Source organism: Lissotriton helveticus, chromosome 5_1 (assembly GCF_964261635.1).
Source record: "Lissotriton helveticus chromosome 5_1, aLisHel1.1, whole genome shotgun sequence".
Taxonomy (NCBI): domain Eukaryota; kingdom Metazoa; phylum Chordata; class Amphibia; order Caudata; family Salamandridae; genus Lissotriton; species Lissotriton helveticus.
The window spans coordinates 1,371,047,207-1,371,066,533 of record NC_136065.1 but is presented as its reverse complement, the minus strand read 5'-3'; the positions used below and the strand labels follow the sequence as shown (position 1 = coordinate 1,371,066,533).

At 41.4% G+C, this 19,327-nt stretch overlaps 1 protein-coding gene across 4 annotated transcripts in view; it reads right to left on the bottom strand.

The window, feature by feature from the left end:
- SCUBE3 (signal peptide, CUB domain and EGF like domain containing 3) overlaps positions 1-19,327 on the bottom strand; it is a 1,212,393-nt gene that overhangs the window by 988,015 nt on the left and 205,051 nt on the right. For all 4 annotated transcript variants that reach the window (XM_078644301.1, XM_078644304.1, XM_078644302.1 and 1 more), the window contains exon 2: positions 2,637-2,759. In XM_078644301.1, the coding sequence (XP_078500427.1) occupies positions 2,637-2,759 (123 nt within the window). The remainder of the gene's footprint in view (positions 1-2,636; positions 2,760-19,327) is intronic.

Genomic DNA, 19,327 nt, shown 5'->3' with positions numbered 1-19,327 from the left:
AACCATAATTAAATTAATAAGCTTGTGGTGAAATTACTAATCAACTTAGTTAAAAGAATACATTCATTGATACACGCGGGATAAACTAATGTGCTTTATGTTGCAAATGCAAAGAAAAAATAATAAACTAACATAGTCTATTGTCTTTGTCAGTATTAAATGTGGCTGTTTAACTAATGGCATGTGCTTATTTTGTGTGCTTATGTTATGTCTTTTCTGTGGCAAAAGCTCAAGGAGTTCGTGCAGATCCTAAAGGAGAAGTAAATATAATGCTGCTTGAATGTGCTTCGCTAGGTAACATAATTAACAGGATTATTTATTAAACGGGGTGGGTAACAGAATGGGTTTCAATTCTTTAATTAATTGATGTCTTGTGTTTGTTTAATAATAGTTTCCAAAGTGAGGCCTAAAGGTGGTTCAGAAAACATGGCTGACAGAGCTGCAAACGCAAAAGCTTGTCCAGAGTGAAGCCTTCGCACATGCGTAGCTGTGAAGATTTTTACTGCATTATCATCATAAATTGAAAAAGCAGTCTTCTGGCTGTGTTGAACGTGCGCATGGAGAAAAGGCTCAAGGACAGAAACTTAAAGTGTCTGCCAAGGCTAGGAAGTAAATGTTTGAAACTCGAGGAAAAGTAACTTTCTTGAGGAAGCTGAAAGATGTGGAAGTGAGAGACAATAGGGCTTATGTGAAGCCTGGACTTGGTCAAGAATCGGAGATGACCTAATTGTGGACTGACACAGGACAGCCAATGAAAAGCTCGGATTTTCTTTAAAGAATGTAAAATGTAGAAAGTTTAGTTAGTAGAAAAGGTATAAAACCTGACACTTGGAGCAGGGAAAAAACTCTCTCTTCTTTCCGATTCCTGAATGACGTGTCATGCTGTTGGACTTTTGGCGCACGTAAGGACAGCAGACTTTAATTGATTTTTCCTTTCTAGGTGAAGTGAGAAATAGCCAGGGAAATAGATTTAGGGAATGGAAACTGTTATCCTACTAATATTTCATGTTTGCTTTGAAAGTGTCAGTTTATTCATTCAAATCCTTATTAAAATGCTGCTTTCTTAATTGCTTATAAAATAAAGATTTTAAAACGAAAATGCTTTTTCTTTATGAAAAATAAAGTTAATAAAATTAGATTTGAAATGACAAGCTGGTCTTGTTTATTCATGATCTAGTTACCATCAATTGATCCAATCGCCTTGGTGGTCTGATTATTAAAATAATAAATGTTTAAACCATGGTAAAAATAGATGAACTGCAGTTGTATATAATTTTGTAAATAATATGTGAGTAGTTTAGTTAATCATACCACCTGATTCGGTCACTCAGAATTTGTCGCATTGGTAGTATGGGCCTTTATATGAGTTTCATGATTAATGGTGAGTATTGAGGTGATAGGTAGCGTTTTTGAGACAGTTTTTCAATAGGAGCGCTGGATCACATATAACTCAGAGTTTGTATTACAGTGGATCAAACTGTTTAGCCAAGCTTTCTGTGTGGGAGTGAATCTGCTGCCCCAGTGAATCGCTATCTCCCTTTTTGCCAACAGCAGGGCAATAGCTACAAATCTACTTACAGGCTTGGAGACGTCGCGCACATAGCCCAACAATGCCACCCCTGGTTGAGGTTCAATGGTGAATTGCACCATTTATGATAGTGTTGTGAAAATGTCCCTCCAGAAAAAGCCAATCCTGTCGCAATTCAAGGTCATATGGGCAAAATCTGCGTTTTGTGCATGACATTTGGGTCATTCATGAGTGCGAGACGGGTCAATTCTGTGCATTTTTGTCGGAGTCACATATGTCCTCCATAAAAAATGTAAATGGATTAGTTTATGTCTATTATTGAGGGATACCTTTCTTGTTTGAGTGCAGCAGTATTCCCACTGTGGGTTTAGCAGCGGGTGCCCAAAATCCCGTTCCCATGCTTCTCGAATCTTGGTGTCTCTACTGGGGACAAGAGCCATACTGGCCTTGTACAGTTTAGATATGAGGTGCTCCCCTCCAGAGTTAGAAATTTAGTAGTTTTAGTGGAGGAAAACTGTCCGGTTCCAGTGGAAATTCCGAGACCTTTGCTCCCAAAGCCCACCGCAGTCTAGTTAGTATAAATCAATCCATGTATGGGGCCTCGCGAAAACGGACGTACTCCGTTCCAGGGTATACGTGTCCCCCGGGAATAGGTCACCTACTGTGTCGAGAAAGTATTTAGTGAGAGTGCGCCAAACCAGCTTCTCCTTTGTGATGGGACCTGTGAGGAAAGTTAGCAGTACTTATCATTGCAGTAGAAGCCAATCTATTCAGCAGGTCGGTACCTGCTTGAGGAGTTAGCCGGACATTGTAGGGCGCAAAGGGAGATCTGCTATAACGGCTAGGTACCTATATGGAAAGTTGCCTGTATATAGAATTTCAGTAGAAGGAGGTCTGTTGCAGCAGTTTGGTAGCTACTGGCAGAGTTGGATGGGCATAGAATTGCATGAAGGGAGTTGCTGAAGTCCAATACCTGTGGGGAGAGTTGGCTGGGCATAGAATTGCAGTAGAGGGAGATCTGTTACTGCAGTTCGGTACCTGCGGGGAGAGTTGTCTGGGTGTGGAAGCTCCTGGGCGTCCCAGAATCGCAGGCGAAGGCGGTCTTTACCTTTGCAGTGTCTGCCGTCTCCTGAGTAGCCAGACTTACAGATGCATTTGAAGGACTTCGCTGTGTTCTGACAGATGGCATCGATGTGACAATTATCTGTTCCTTCAACACATTCATCAATATCTGTGGACAAAAAGGCAGATATAAGATCCTTAGCTTGCAGCTAGTGCACATTATACTCAAGAACTCACATGTGAAAATGCAACCTGGTTAGGGTCCATACGGCAATTCTCTTGGTCACACAGGAAGTGCGTAAGTACTGCAAGCAGCGTTTCACAGGTTACACAACAAATGGTAATGCTAAGGAGGTGCGTGATTAAGGACAAACAATTAATGTACTAATTTGGTAGGCAGTGATGTCAAAAGTCAGACAACAAGTGCAGTTACTATCACTCTGGGTTACGTCCGGGCACACACACCGTGTGCAGCAATTCTAGGGAAAGAAGAAGTACCAACAGTTTCAGTAACGGACATGATGTCTAACTATAGAAAGAAAGTGGCTAGGCTTAGGAAGAAAGTCAGAACACGCCCAACGTCACATACAGTATGTTTGTATGTATTTTTCTGTAGCTCACAAGTCCCCAAAAACATTGGGAGGTCAAATTAGCACAGGGAATATGCAATACTGCCACGTGGAGTGACAACAAAAGGAGTGATGTCACAACTCTATGAAATGTAACAACACAAAGAAATGTGAAAAGAACACGATTCATTTTAACATTGCTTTTTGTAAATCACATGTATGTTTTTACATATAAAGGGGCATATGTCTAAAAAAACTGTTTAGTAAATAAATTGTGCTTGAAAAAGCAGTGGTTAGGTATTGATTGTTTTTTGCTGACGCTTTATTCAGAGTCAAAACACTAGGGGCCAGCTGTACGACCCTAAATTTCAAATGAGTTTGCGACCTGTTTGCACATGCAAAATGCGCCAGAGCCATGCACAATTCCTAAATAGCAAATCACAATTTATTTGCGACTCGCTATTTAGGAATTGCGAGTCGTAATTAGGAAGGGGCGTTCCCTTCCTAATTGCGTCCGCAAATCAATATATGAATGTTTTGTGCCCGCAATTGCGGTCGCAAAACATTTGCAAATTACAACCCTCTTCAAGAGGGTGGTAACGCAGTTGCAATTTGGAAGGGGTCCCCAGGAGACTACTTCCACTTTGTGACTGCCTCTAAAAATATTTTTTAAGGGCAGGCAGTGGTTCCAGGGACCACTACCTGCCCTTAAAGAATGAAACAAAAACGTTTCATTTTTAAAAAAAAATGCAGCCCATTTGACTTTAAGAAAAACGGGCTGCATTTTAAAAAAAAAAATGCTTTTTTTAAAAGCAGTCCCAGACATGGTGGTCTGCTAAGCCTGGCAGGCCACCATACCTGGGAGGGCCTGTCATTCCCAGTGGGCTCGCAAACTGCGAGAGGCTCATTAATATTATTGAGCCTCACAATTTGCGACCCCATTGAGACTCACAAACAGTGTTAAACACACTGTTGTACAAGGAAAATTGCACCTCGCAAATTGTGACTCGCAAATGAGCTGCAATTTGCGAGGCGCAATATTGCTGGTCGTACGTACATCTGGCCCACAAGGGCCTCCGTAGGCTCCTTTATCCCACTGTAGGCATTTACAGATTGTTCTGTGATGAAAGGGCAAAAGGTAGATCACGTTATGGGTGGTGGAATCTCAGGTGAACACAACATATTTTGCACAAGACCTGATCATATAAGGATCCATCAGGAGCGGGGGGAGAGTCATAGGTAAAGGCAATAAAAGACATTTGACAAAGAAGGGGGTGGTCATAAGGCACTCACGCAGGGGCCAACAGAGTGGTACTCTTCATGTCTTATTTGTAATGTCAAACTATTAATTCTAGACATACTCAAAGCAGCTTTGGTTCAGTTTCCTTCAGCCATTGACTTCTATATCTCAAGAATTTTCAGCGATTTGCTTGCTTGAGGCATTGTCAATCACATCATGGATCAATTGACAAATATATTTTGGTTGCACCTTTGTTCTATTGGCTACAGTTGTATCCTTACACCTCCACTGGAATGCATGAGGAGCTATTTTAGATCTAAAAAGTACACTCTGTCATCGCATATCGTGTACACAAAAATCCTATTTTAATCGTTTTACTCTGCAGCACTCTTTTCAGTACTTGAGTGTGAACATCAGACATATTGTCTTTGCCAATGCTTGCTTACTCTTCATTCATGTGAGGTTTTATACAGAGTGGCCCACATACCCGTCAACGTCAGAGTACTTTCAACAGATGCAAACATATTTAATATGCAAAATTATACACAACATGTACAGGCAAAGAGCTAATGTCCTTTACATCACAAAACATTCAACAGTTAATTATGAATATCAGGCTTCTTCATGGTGTTTTATCATGGATCACTTCAAGGCTACTGTAGGAGTAAATAGTTCTCTTTATTCTCTCCTTCCATTCGAATAATAGAATATCCTTGAGATAGCATGAGGTCAACTAAAGGATGGGAGTGGCTGTTTTAGCACAGTATTCTAGATTGGTATGTCTCACGTACTGAGAATCACAAAGCCTTTAATGTCAGTCTTGTATTCTGCAACCGATCTGCAACTGTGCACCATTCATTTTAGCGTGTCATGTGTTAGAGGTTTGAATGCTATTTTTAATAAGGTTGGTTGTATTTTTGTTACAGCTTTTGTAGGTTTTGTCTTTACCTATAGTACTCTAAGTATCCAGAAGTCTTTGGGTTTTGACTTTATTTGTATACATGTATTGCAATTGACGTACATGCAATTGTTTGGTCAATCCTGGGCAGCGTATGCGCTGCTCTGCAAGGTATGCTGTAGTCAGTATATGGGCTTCCAACACGACAAGCACTTTTGGTTGGTTGGTTGGCCTACCTTTAAAAATTCCTTTAGTTTGGTTGGTCAGTAGTGTCCATCTGTCTCACCTTTGGGTGCTTGGTTCCCTCCCAGCGGACATCACCGATTGATTCTTTTGGTTGGTCATCTGTTGCCTGCTCACTCCCACCCCGTCCCTCCCTCCCGTCATTGCTGCTGTCACTTAATCTCCCCAGTGCCGTCCCTTGCAGCTTGTCTGTTTCTTTTGGTTGGCCAGCTCTGGCCATCTATTGCCTCCTCACTCACACCCCCTACCTCCCTCCCATCATTGCTGCCATCACTTACACCAGTGCCATCCCCACACATCACCTCCCATCGGCGCTGCATTAGCCTCTTCTTACTGCACAGCGTAAAACGATATGCTTCATTTTTTCCTGTTTAAGCAGAGCAGCATGCCACACTCAATTTTAAACAATGGCAGCAGCGCGTCTTTCTTTTATTTTTAAGCGGCACGCCACACAATATCTTAAATAATGGTGGCCACGCGCCTTTCTTTTCTTTGGCGCAGCTCGCCAAACTGTATTTTTTAATATTGCAGCCCTTTCCTCTTTCCTGTGCTTGTGGAGCCTTTTCAGAGCGCAATCTGCACAGATAAAGTTCCTGCCACTCTGTGACTTCTTCAATAAGGAAACAAATAAAGAGCCCTGGGGTGTCGTAATGGAGATACCTTTTTGGTCTGGGAGAAAGGACTACTGCTAATTCTATCAATCCTTTATGCACTATTGTTCAATTGCTAGAGTGTACATATTATATAAAGACAACAAGGCATTAGGGCAAGTGTTACTAATTATGGAGCTTAGAGTTCAGATTCATTTAAAAAAGAATAATGTTTATTCAATTCCTCCCTTAGGGTTACACTCTAAATATAAAATCATTGGTTAAAACATAATATAACATCATCACAATATACAAGATATTAAAATAACTATCAAAAAAGACAGTCGACGCGGTGTTTCGGTGCTTGTTAATCTTATCACCTTCATCAGGACAAAGACATATAACGACGTGAAATTTAAAAATAAAAACAATATTTTAGATGCCTATATAGTAACACAATTCATTTTCTACTGACATTTATCCCTTAGTATTTCTGCCTTGGAGTTCCAAACATTATTTGTCTACAGTGCTAGTATGTGTTTGGTTTCCCCTTTCTCCCAGCTAACTATTTGTAAGTTTTTACTTTGTTTGTCCATCTTGCCATGACTAGTTTTACGTGAAGATGTCAACTAGTACCTCTTAATGAGTTTCAGATATCATATTTACTATAGAGCAATGGTCCTGAAGTTGTTAATACCTTATACAAAAAGTTCATTGGAATTGGTTTCCTCAATTCCACCGTCTCATTTCTTTTGGGGATTGGATTTATCAATTTCTCAGATCCGCCGTTTGATTTCTTATGACTCGTTATCTCTTGAGCCTTATAAAGATGAAAATCTCAATTAGGTCACAGTTGTCATGTGTTAGAACTACGTTCCTCTTTTCTTTAAATTGATTACCTTGGAAATGGGTTTATTCGGTCACTTGAGTACGTTGGAACCACCGTAAAGTATTTTGGATCCGTGTACAGAGGTATACGGTGCTCTTTTTCAATGAGAGTCACTGATGGAATACATAAGAATATAAATGTAGTGCCCGTTTTAAGTGTTTTATTATAATTTTCAAATTCGTTTACCTCAATGTCGCCTTTACTCACCCCCTATTCTTTGCAGGGTCGATTGTAAAATACAAATAATTTTAGTAGAAAAACTGCATCTCCTAGAAAGAAAATACAGATATGCCATCAGAATTTTCAATACTAATTTTCGGTCTCTCGTTAGGTTTATATCATTATGTTACCATCTTAGCAAAAAGGACCTTTATCTGTACCAAAGGAGGACGACTTTAGGTTTATCTCGTCATCGAATTATAGTTTTAGCGTGCCCATTTAATATAACTAAATGTTTGGCCATCACAGTTTGCGAATTTAAGTGCAGTTGCCGTTATCATGCAGGCAAAGTTGTTATCTTGTAAATCTCTATTTTAGATAGGGTCTAAGTTCGAAAAGAAACGACTAAGTTCGAAAAAAATGACTACGTTCGAAAAAAACAACTAAGTTCGAAAAAAACGAAGAGACTTTACAGCTTTTAAATATCATTAGAGCATCGCTAAGCTTTAAGTATAAGTGGCAAACTCTATGGAGGTATAATGCGGGGGCTCGCAGTTTAATCATACCTTTTAGTTGCGTTCCGGACTCCCTGTTCCAACGTCCCGGGTTTCCGATTCCGTAATACTATCCTTGTTTCTTGCCTTGTTTATATACTGACGCTACCCTATATGACCCGGAATTAGTTCTATATATGTCCTCAGGTGGAAAAAATGACTTTTGGAATTAATCTAATTAAGTGTTGATGGTATTATGTCCTTATAGAGTATTTTTCTTTAGTTATTTAGAGTCCATGCTAAGATGGTAACATAATGATATAAACCTAACGAGAGACCGAAAATTAGTAATGAAAATTCTGATGGCATATCTGTATTTTCTTTCTAGGAGATGCAGTTTTTCCACTAAAATTATTTGTATTTTACAATCGACCCTGCAAAGAATAGGGGGTGAGTAAAGGCGACATTGAGGTAAACGAATTTGAAAATTATAATAAAACACTTAAAACGGGCACTACATTTATATTCTTATGTATTCCATTAGTGACTCTCATTGAAAAAGAGCACCGTATACCTCTGTACACGGATCCAAAATGCTTTACGGTGGTTCCAACGTACCCAAGTGACCGAATAAACCCATTTCCAAGGTAATCAATTTAAAGAAAAGAGGAACGTAGTTCTAACACATGACAACTGTGACCTAATTGAGATTTTCATCTTTATAAGGCTCAAGAGATAACGAGTCATAAGAAATCAAACGGTGGATCTGAGAAATTGATAAATCCAATCCCCAAAAGAAATGAGACGGTGGAATTGTGAAAACCACTTCAAACAAACTTTTTGTATAAGGTATTAACAACTTCAGGACCATTGCTCTATAGTAAATATGATATCTGAAACTCATTAAGAGGTACTAGTTGACATCTTCACGTAAAACTAGTCATGGCAAGATGGACAAACAAAGTAAAAACATACAAATAGTTAGCCGGGAGAAAGGGGAGACCAAACACATACTAGCACTGTAGAAAAATAATGTTTGGAACTCCAAGGCAGAAATAGTAAGGGATAAATGACAGTAGAAAATGAATTGTGTTACTATATAGGCATCTAAAATATTGTTTTTATTTTTAGATTTCACATCGTTATATGTCTTAGTCCTGATGAAGGTGATAAGATTAACAAGCACCGAAACGCCGCGTCGACTGTCTTTTTTGATTGTTATTTTAATATCTTGTATATTGTGATGATGTCATATTATGTTTTTAACCAATGATTTTATATTTAGAGTGTAACCCTAAGGGAGGAATTGAATAAACATTATTATTTTTTTAAATTAATCTGAACTCTAAGCTCCATAATTAGTAACACTTGCCCTAATGCCTTGTTGTCCTTATATAATATGTACACTCTAGCAATTGAACAACAGTGCATAAAGGATTGATAGAATTAGCAGTAGTCCTTTCTCCCAGACCGAAAAGGTATCTCCATTACGACACCCCAGGACACTTTATTTGTTTCCTTACTTACCCCCGTCCCTGTATTCAAATATAGGGGTATCTTCCCAAATTTTTTGCACTTCTTCATTAAGGACAGCACCTGTGATAGCGCTCTCCTAACCCGACCCCACATAGGAGCAGCTTTCAGGTTACAGGAGGGTGTTGCCAGGGGGTAAAAGGCATGCTTTCAGACACCATAACTAAAAAACATTGTCATTTGCAATGCCAATAGCTCTAACGAGACCGAATGTATTGCAAATGCTTGTCTAAAATACCGAGTCTGCTGTTGGTGACTGGAGTAATAGGCTCAAGTAAGTTGCTGGTTGAGGTCATAGTGTAATTACTAATAAAAGAGTTTGTCATGGTTGAAGTGTCATGTAGCACTTACTTGGTGCTGTATCTTATGCTGTCCTCTTTGTGAAGGGAGCTCTGTATTTTGTCTTACATTGTCATCTCAGGATCCTCGTAGTGTGTGTTTTGTGCTACATAGGTAACTGTAGATTGAGCATGAGGGGTTTAGAGCATGTGGAAGGAAAGTACAAAAGAGTCAGTGTACCAGACATGGAACTCATATATACTGTGCTACTGGAATCAAGCTGCACCAGTTTGGGCTGAACTGTCTGTACTGGAGCACGGTCAAAACTGATTTGTTTATGTCTGGGTCCTAAACTGGGGTGACATGGTGGGCAAAATAACAATGTACTGGGATGCAGCGTGACTAATTACAAATGGCTGAGATTAATTCAAGCATTCCTTCCATCACTTTTTTCATACCCCTGTACAACATCCAAAGTGTAATGGGTATGCCCAAACGTGGGTACCATGCTCACTGTGCTGCTGGAACCAAGCTGCGCCCAACTGATGAGCTTCAATCAGGGTGAAACCAGTATTGGGTTGCTTGTGTTCCTGTTGAGAGATGACCTGGCTTGGCAGTTCAGGCTCGGCTGTTCATATTGGAGTAGGGTTAAGACTGATTTGCAAGTCCCAAACTGAGGTGGTATGGTGTGCAAAATAGCGATGGACTGGGATGTGGCCTTGTGTAATTTACACTGATTGAGATTAATTCAAGCACTCCATCTATCGCTTTTTGTATACTTCAGTGCTGGCAATATGAGGCTACTGAGCTTCTAATCTCTTCCATTTGTCACACTAGAATTCCTCTTCTCACTGTGTGGGCGAGTTGTGGCACCAGCTTGTGACCTCCAACACTGCTGCAATGACTTTGTAAGACATGAAGGAGAATAGCTCCTCAAGATCTCAACTTGCTTCTTTCTCTTCAAGGACTCTTAAGAAGAGGAGGTCACTCTTCCATAAGAAGAAATCAAGAAAGCATTGCAGGGAGTGCTATGTTTCTTGATTCTCCTTCTCCATTAAGTGGCCCCGCATCTACTGCTCCAGGTCTGGGCCTTCACCTTAGAGCTTTTCCTCCGATTACAGAAAAGCAGCTGAAAGCAATTATTGAAGCTACAGAACCTGCCCTAGATATTAGGTTCCCTGCTTCATCTTCACCCAAATGCTTCGTCTGGAAGGTACTGACCCTGCTTCAGTGGAGGAGGTTGATTCAGTTTATTAGGTGTACCAGATTGTGAATTACTAGGAAAATATATCTAGAATAATTTGTGCCTGGCAATGTCTCACAAATTAAGATTCATCTAGTTTTGCAGATGTCCCGAGTAATCTACTTCTGGAGAGACCTACTATGGTTCAAGGTCAACTTCTCTTAGCTAGTATCAAAGAGTTTATCTTACTGAAATGGGCTCAACCGGAAAAAATGGTGGCACCCACATTTTTGCAAAAGTTATACCCTTTGTACGATTTGGTAGAAGAGTTTTATGAGACCTTAAAAGTGGATTCTCTTCTCCCCAAACTTGTGCAGAATGCCAGAACCACTAAGGAGGATGCCGTTTCCATTGATTCTGTAGATGAGAAGTGGGAAATTGCCCTAAAATGAGCTCCTCATGCATCAATGTTGAATTAAGACCTGAAGTTTATGCAGTACACATGGCGCAGTATTTATTGAAGGACTATCATGTTATCATCCAGCTATCAATGATGGAGAAGATAGCGGTTGACTGCTTGAGATGATGAGAAGCAGATACAGGTGGTTTCATATGTGGTGGCTGATGGTCTGAAGGTAGTGGCTTTGATGACTGCTTCAACAGCTTTGATGAGGGCCTCGGCAGTATCAGAAAGATGCCAGTACTGGATGCATTCATGGAACGGGGATGCAGCGCAAGTGTCTTTCCTTTTAAAACTTCCTTTCCCAGGTCAGAAATGTTTCTGACCCGAGACTCAATCTCGTCATTCAAAGCCACACTCCAACATCTGCTGTGGTTTCAAAGGTCATGGCATGGATCATGGCAAATGTACAGAGGCTGTTCCTCCTTTCCACCCAAGAAGCCTTCCTGACTATCTAATAGGGACTCTCCCGTAACTTCAATTGAAGTCCCTCCCTGTAGGGGTTCGTCTGTTAGCCTTTTTAAAAGGACGGGAGGGTTCTACTTCTGACTAGGAGTTGGCAGTGGTCTTAGATGACTATATCCTCAATTCGTCATCCATTTTTCAGGATACAGGGGTGAGGATGACATCATGGCCTATTCAGCCCCTCAAGAAATAAGCTTTCAATAGGGAAACTTTAAGCTTTTAGAGAAAGAAGCAATGGCTCAATGCCTTAGGACTGTTTTCAACTTTTGTATCTGGTCCCAAAGCTGGATGGTTCTTTTGTCCAACAATCAACCTAAAGGGATTGAACTTCTTCATACAGGACATACAGTTTAGGATGATCTCTTTTCAGGACATTCTCCTCATGATGTCTCCAGGCGGCTGAATGACTTCCAGTAACACTTACTTCCATATGTCAATAGCTTTACTCTTCAGGGCTAGGTCCAAGGAAGTTTATGGGGTGCATGCTATGGCCTCCACCCAACGGGAAGGTAAAAGGGTTGGAGGACTTGGACGAGAAAGAGCTTGATTCTTTACCAGTAAGTAATCTGGCCAATAATGTAGATTTCCCAAATTTTACTATTTTGGATTTTCTATACTATGACTGGGCACGTGATAGGAGATAATAATTGTTCAAGTGGAGTTGTTTTAATCTCCTTAAGGGTCAGTGGTGCTACGGGCTAAGCAAACGCTTGCATTATTGTGGTTTTGGGTATCTCGTATATCTTTGACATTGGAAATAACAGTTTCGGATGCATTAAATGCTAATGTGTCTTGTTGGGGCTTTCCAAACAAGCAACCAAGAGAAAGGCTAACGTGAAGAATTTGCAGAAGTTCACATGAATAGCCAAAAGAGAGGTCCCTGAGAAAAGCCAACTAAGGGAGGTCACTGATGAGCAAAGAGAGGGGCTCATTCAAAATGTGTGAACAGGGGGGGCCCTTCTAACATGCCAACAGAGAGTGATACACGGCATCAACAGACGCACCACCGGTCATAATAACCCATACAGGGAGTCATAAGGACTGCCAACAGAGAGGGTCATACAAATTGGCAACACACAGACGAACATCATCATGGGAGTAAACAGAAGGCGCCCTACAAAGTGCCCACCGAGAAAGACAAATTAAAAGCCAGCTTTTGGGCGGGGGTGTCATACAAACTGCCAATAGAGGCTGATCTTTAGAAGACTCATTGGAGGAATAAACAGGTGTCATATGAATTGCCTGCAAAGGTGATTATACAAAGTGTCAACAACGAGGCACATCAGACGAATCAAAAGAAGGAGCTATACATTGAGTCAAAAGACGGGATACCATTAAAAGCCTGCAGATGCGGTCATACGAACATTATAAAACGTTGGCCACACAAAGAGACAATTGAAAGCTCTTCCAAAGTTGTGGGTCAAAGTCCAATATGCACTTATCACCTTGGAGCATAAACTGCATGAATTAAAACGGTTGAAGTTTCATCTGATCAAACAGCAGACGGCCTTCTTCCTAAAACACTTAACATATTTAACAGTGGGTATCAAAATAAAATCTAGCTCTCAAAGTGAACACCGAATGGTTGAAAGTTAGTCTTGCAGAAGCATCTTCCACTCTTCACACGCAGGATGACGCAAATCCTAAAATGCCTTCTGGCTGCTTTCTCTTCACCTGTGGAAAGGCTGAAAACAGCACGGGTGTAGGTTGGGAGTGTCAACCACTAAAACGAAAGGAATGCCACAAAGAGACTTTCCTTGAGTAGACATCTTTCAACACTTCTGATGGCACACTTCAACTCAATCGTGCGTTTCGCGTGTAAAAAGATGAACAAAATGAACTTTAAGTGGGAACTGTCTGCAAGCTGGAATGACATGAGAAACTCTAGACGCTTGGGTAAGTAGGTAATCCGTCCATCAGCACACATGACTTCTCTTATCACGGGGAAGGTGAGAGAGGCGAGTGCCTTCAGGTACAAATCAGAGGTCTTTAAAGGTATGCAAACGGCTCCTTAAACAGCCGAAGACCCGGGACTAGGAATTCCGATTCAAGCTGTTTGATTATATCTGAAGAAAAGCCCCGGTCAACACTGAGGGAGCTAGACAAGAGAAACGAGCAAGGGACACTGCAATAATTTAGCGGAGCATTTTGCCCCATTTCCTTCAGAAGTCACCTTTATAATATTGGTAAGCACAAGGCCCTCCCTGGCTACCTGCAACTGTTACAATTCTGAGCTACTCACCGGCAGTAGAGGTTCTTAACAGCAGCAATACAGGCAGGGCACATTCTTACTGAAGCAGGTGCAAAAGCAAAACGACGATTTTTCAATACGGGGGAGGGGTTGATCGAGCATGAAGGGGTTCTGAAGAAATTGTATTGTTCATAACTCAACTATGAAGGCAACTTTACCCCTCGATACACTAGCAAAAAAAAGTTAATTGATAGAATATGACAACAAGCAATATAAACGACAGCAGAACGATTCCACATGCAATTCAGACACACATAATCTGGAACACACTACAGAGCTTTATCCCCCGGGAGACAGCACTCAAACGTTGATGTCTCCCAGAGAAGAACATCGATCGCTCAGGTTATACAGATCTTGCAGGCATTAGCATTACCTAGTAAAGCTACACCTCATTTCACACACATTTTACACGTTAAGTTTCAAACCACTTAATTATACATCAGCTTCCCCAAGCCTCACACAGAAAGCTGTCCTTTAAGTGGAACAGAAATGTAAATCTAATACAGCAGACTGATATTTTGGATGTCAAAATGGAAGGCATTAGACGGTTGGCTAATCACTCGGACTTCACAGAATCGGTATGTTCTCTTCGGGTAGTAAAGCTCATATATTAACTACATGGTCAGCCCTGACGTGAGCCAGATCTCACAGGTTCAGATCAAATGTAGCAAAACGCTCAGACTGCACATGCCTGACAATCTGATATTTTAGTCAACAGGGCTATATTTTAGGTTACTCAGAGAAAGAGACTATGGATTCAAACAGCAAGGTAACCCCTTAATAGACTCAGAACTGCAAAACTACGATTCAAGTAACAGAATAAACATGCCTTCGCCTGAAACAGAAGAGCTATTTTCCCACCATTGCTCCAGGGTGTAGAGCTATCTAACAACCAACAGAGGATCCGAGATATCTTAGATTACACAGATTTGACAATCTGTGGCTTTACATGGAGTTATCCGTCAGAACACACAACACTGACAACACAACTGAATAAATGCAGCTTATATTAACTGAGATGATCACGATCACAATGGGGGTCTGCTAGAAGCTTGGAATTCGTTACTTCAAGCCCAGCACCGGCATTTCCAGTCATGTCTCCACTCTGTTGTACCCAATCCTTGATGGAAGCGGAATCATTACATTTCAATGTTCAGAGATTACTTTGGTAATTTTGATTTCAACTAAATCAGAATTTTAAGTGTTGATATTATGGCTTTATGTACAATCTCTGAATCACACCAATTTGTTCTCTGACTCACCCTGACTTTTTCCCATCTACCTCTCCCCTTTATCCTTTTCTCTCTCTGTTCTGTCTTACACTAACCCCTTTCCTTTTCTCTCTTTCATTGGCCCGATGTCACTGATCTGAAAACTACTAATAAAAGGGGATAGCTCATCAAATAGACACTCTCTTCCCTTGCACGCCTTGGTGAAATATGTATTCAAGAAGGAAGTCAAGCATTGCCATTCTTACAAACAGGTACCTCACAAAGAGGTCATGCGGTTCCACAGCATCTAGCACTGATGTGAATGGTAAAATGAGAGATGTTACAACAGTACAGCTTTTTAAATATTTCATTTTTGAACCAGTTTCAAACTGAGAACATTTCTATGGAGGTGTGACGACTCGGAACCCGAGAGTAATGCCCTGAAACCCTATTACCTTTCCAGGAAAACGGAGGAATCACGGACAAGGAATGCCAGGGGACAGCAAGGGTTAAGCCGCTGTTCCCGACCTCTCCCATGCAGGAAGAAGAAGGTGGCTCCACGGAGGAGGACCAATCAGGGACGCCGGAAGGTATAGAAAAGGCAGTTATGGAAGATGGTTGAGAGAGCGAGGATGAGGCAGAAAGGTGTAGCCAGGGCAAGGGGAAGCCCAGGACGCCGAAACAGAGAAGACGGAGGACTGGAGACGCCAGGGAAATGGGACGTCGACGACCGCCTGAACCAGGACGAAGGAGAGGGGTGGTGCGAGAATTGGTAGACCCCCCTCTCCCCCAGGAGGTGCGACGCCACCACAGCTCAGGAGAGTTGTGGCCAGGACGGTGAGTGAACCGGGCTGGGCGAGGGTACCAAGTTGAAAGGGAAGAGCATCTTGAAAGAGCGGGGAGTGTGGCACGGGCACAATAAAGGTGTGGGGTGGGGGGGTGGGGGTGGAAACGAAAGGGTGCCGGTCGTAATGCACCGGAGTTTTTCCTTTGATTTCTCCATCTTCTTTTTACATGTACCGGCATATTGGGCTGATATTCGCCTCCGGTGTTTCTCTCTCTCTCTCCCTAACCCCTGAGTGGCTCAGTCTGATTTCCCTACACCGAGTGGGTCGTTTAGCTTAAAAGCCAACCTCTAAGTATTCTGGGGTACGGGCGAGTCTAGTAAATATATTGACCCATTAATGGTGACAACATTGCTCAGCAATGACCAAGTATAGGTCAGGAGCGCCCGCCGTCTTGACTATCTACATGCAGCATGGTAGACATTAAGGGTAGTCTAGGAAACGAGGACAAGAAATCCCGGGCATTTGTGTTTCAGTTGCATTATTTTGGTTGTCCTTAAGCACTTGGCCCCAGTAATAGGCATCGGCCCTCTCTGGCACGCTGTGGTGTGGTGACAGATACTTTTCCATCAAATGATCAATATCTTTGTCGAGAACAAGAGTCTCACCGTCCTGTTTTTGTTCTTTTCTTTCCATCTACCTGAGGGACGGACAGCAGAAGGGGGTATCAGTAACCCAGGAATATCAGGACCTCGGTACAGAAGAAACAAGGGGAACCACCTGCCAGGACATCAACTCAAAGAGAACTCCTCATCTCCTCTCAAGTGTTCAAATAAAACAGAAACATTGATAAACACATCAATCCTCCTAGCCTCTATTTCCGCCCATCCCTCTCACCTCCCACAGGAGAGTACATGTAATTCAACAGGAACATCCATAAAAAAGCCAATAGGTCTTGCCTTTAAAAGGCAAGTTCAAACTACTGGCTTCAACATTCTCTGTTTGCATTGGAGCTCAGTGCATATCTGTTGTCTATTTAATTTACCACACTAAAAATGGCTGACGAGCATGTTAAAAAGAGTAAATAAAAAATAGCTTAAAAAATAGCTGCTGGTGCATCACAACGTAGGTGCACGTACGCACACACATTTTAGAATGGTAAAACATTTTTTTTCACCATTTCAGGATGGGCACCAGATGCATATGTGAATTCTGAGTGAACTATAATTATCAGCACTGACTGATCATAGAATATTAGACATGACAAATAGGTCCAAGCATATTGATGATTGAATAGATATTATGAAATGTACAATTCGATCAAACCATATGGACTACAAAATAAATAATGGAGTGGCGACAAATTAAACCAAATGAACATGGACATACTATATTTGGAGAGAACATCTAGACACATATATATATATATATATATATATATATATATATATATATATATATATATATATATATATATATATATATATATACACGCATATTTATATATATACATTACCTACTGATGGTTGCCATTAGGTAGTTATAGTTAGGACCTATTTTCCATAGGAAAAGCATTTTTTCTTTTCCCAATAACTTTGGCGCCGGTTCATGAATCTTAGCAAAATTTTCAAAACTAGTGGCCCGTTCCGGTCAGCTCCTGACTTGAAAGTTTCAGGGTGATTTGTCAATCGGGGGCCGAGAAAAAAGGGGGGGTCCCAAAACGTGTTTTCCCCATGGTTTTTTCCATAGGAAACTTTAGACAAAGCTACAGGCTGAACTGCTGAACGGAATTACACCACATTTGGAAAAAAGGTAGGTCTTGGTTCAGAAAGAGCCCTTTTTAGGTCTCGCCTAGCGACGCAGCGCATGCGCTACTCCCCTTGGCGAAGTCAATTGTTGTGGATTTTGCTTCCGAAGGGGGACTGCTGATGTGCGCGCTTACGGCGTCTCTTCTCTGGCAATCTCAGATTGTGCCCAGAGAGCAGATGAGCACGCTCATGGTGCCTGCGGATGTGCATGCTCACGCTCATGATGAATCATTAAACAGTGCCCAATATTGTGATGTGAAATCATCCTGGAAGGTGTGTTGTGGAGCATGGTGTGGTACTGCGCTATATAGTGTGCTACGGTACAACATCACTTATGCAGAACATTGTGATATAGATAATATATGTCAATTTGACAATAGATGTAATTGAATTTGATATGGTATGCAGTCTCATAGTAGCACAGTGCACTGACTAGTGATTAATTTACTGCATGTGACGGACTTGTGTATGGTGTTAAGAGTGCGTTATGTTGTGATGTGGTGTTACGTAATGTGTAATAGTGTGTTTCTGGGCGGTGTGCTAAAATTTCACAAATACAGAAAATTAACACTTGACCAGAAGTCAATTTACTTAAATTAAAGCATAATCTTGGCTACACATCCTTGTATAAACCTGCTGCTGACTGTGATTCATGCAATAGTTTTGTATGCACTTATTTGTCGACAAGTGCCCTTTCACTCTTGAAGGTCGCAGAAACGCTCCTCATAGGCTCAACAGCAGATTCATGTTTTTAACAACATTTGGAATTAATCCCACAGCAGAGCAGTAATTAGGACCACGTCTCTTTATCATATGCGGTGGTATGCGGCCAATCGGAGCTGGAACGCCTCCAGGAGCATCTTATCTGGCTCCTTGAGTTTGCTCAGTTAAAATGATGGCCACTCCTGCGGGTGCGCGCGAGCTACACAGATGTCAAGATAATGCACAGCTTGCTGCATTATTTACCACCACAAGTCTAAAGTTAGATCAGGGTGCCCTGGCCGCCGATTTGTAGAGAATTCATAATTAAATTACTCCTGAATCGCAATGTTATCAAGGAACAGGTTGGCCCTAAAGGCAAACATGTCAACTGGAAACTCCCTCCTAGTTACATGTGTCCTCGTGACTGAATTATTACTCCAAAAAAAAACGCGAAGTTCTTGCTGCACAATTACAATCCCAATGCACTGAATGTTACTGAATGTAGACCCTTTTTATAAACACAGCACATACTAGCAGAGGCGCCCTGTGATGGTCGTTAGGGTTGAATCTGGTAACGCCGTTAACACACCTATCAGACTACTGTAATAAGCAACAGAAAGGGGACCAGTTAACCTTTGAAAGGTCCTTTCACTGCCAGCAGCAGGTGTTGCTGCATTTTTAGTACTTTTGAACTGTATGGGCTAGAAGCACATTTTTTTTGTAAAACCTGCAGGATATGCAGCAGATGCTGTATAATGAGGCAAATGTGGCAAATCCTTAATTATGAAGGGAAACGTCACTGCTGCAAACTCTCATAAATCCAATGGCCCTAATGCTATGGCACTGCTACACCTGGGACCGTCATATTTAGCATTCCCTGCACATCGACTTAAAACTTGTATGAGTTATTGCACCCGTACAATATCTGTGCAAGTAAAGCGTTCTGACACGCTGCCTCGGGAAGAGTAGCGTTTAAAA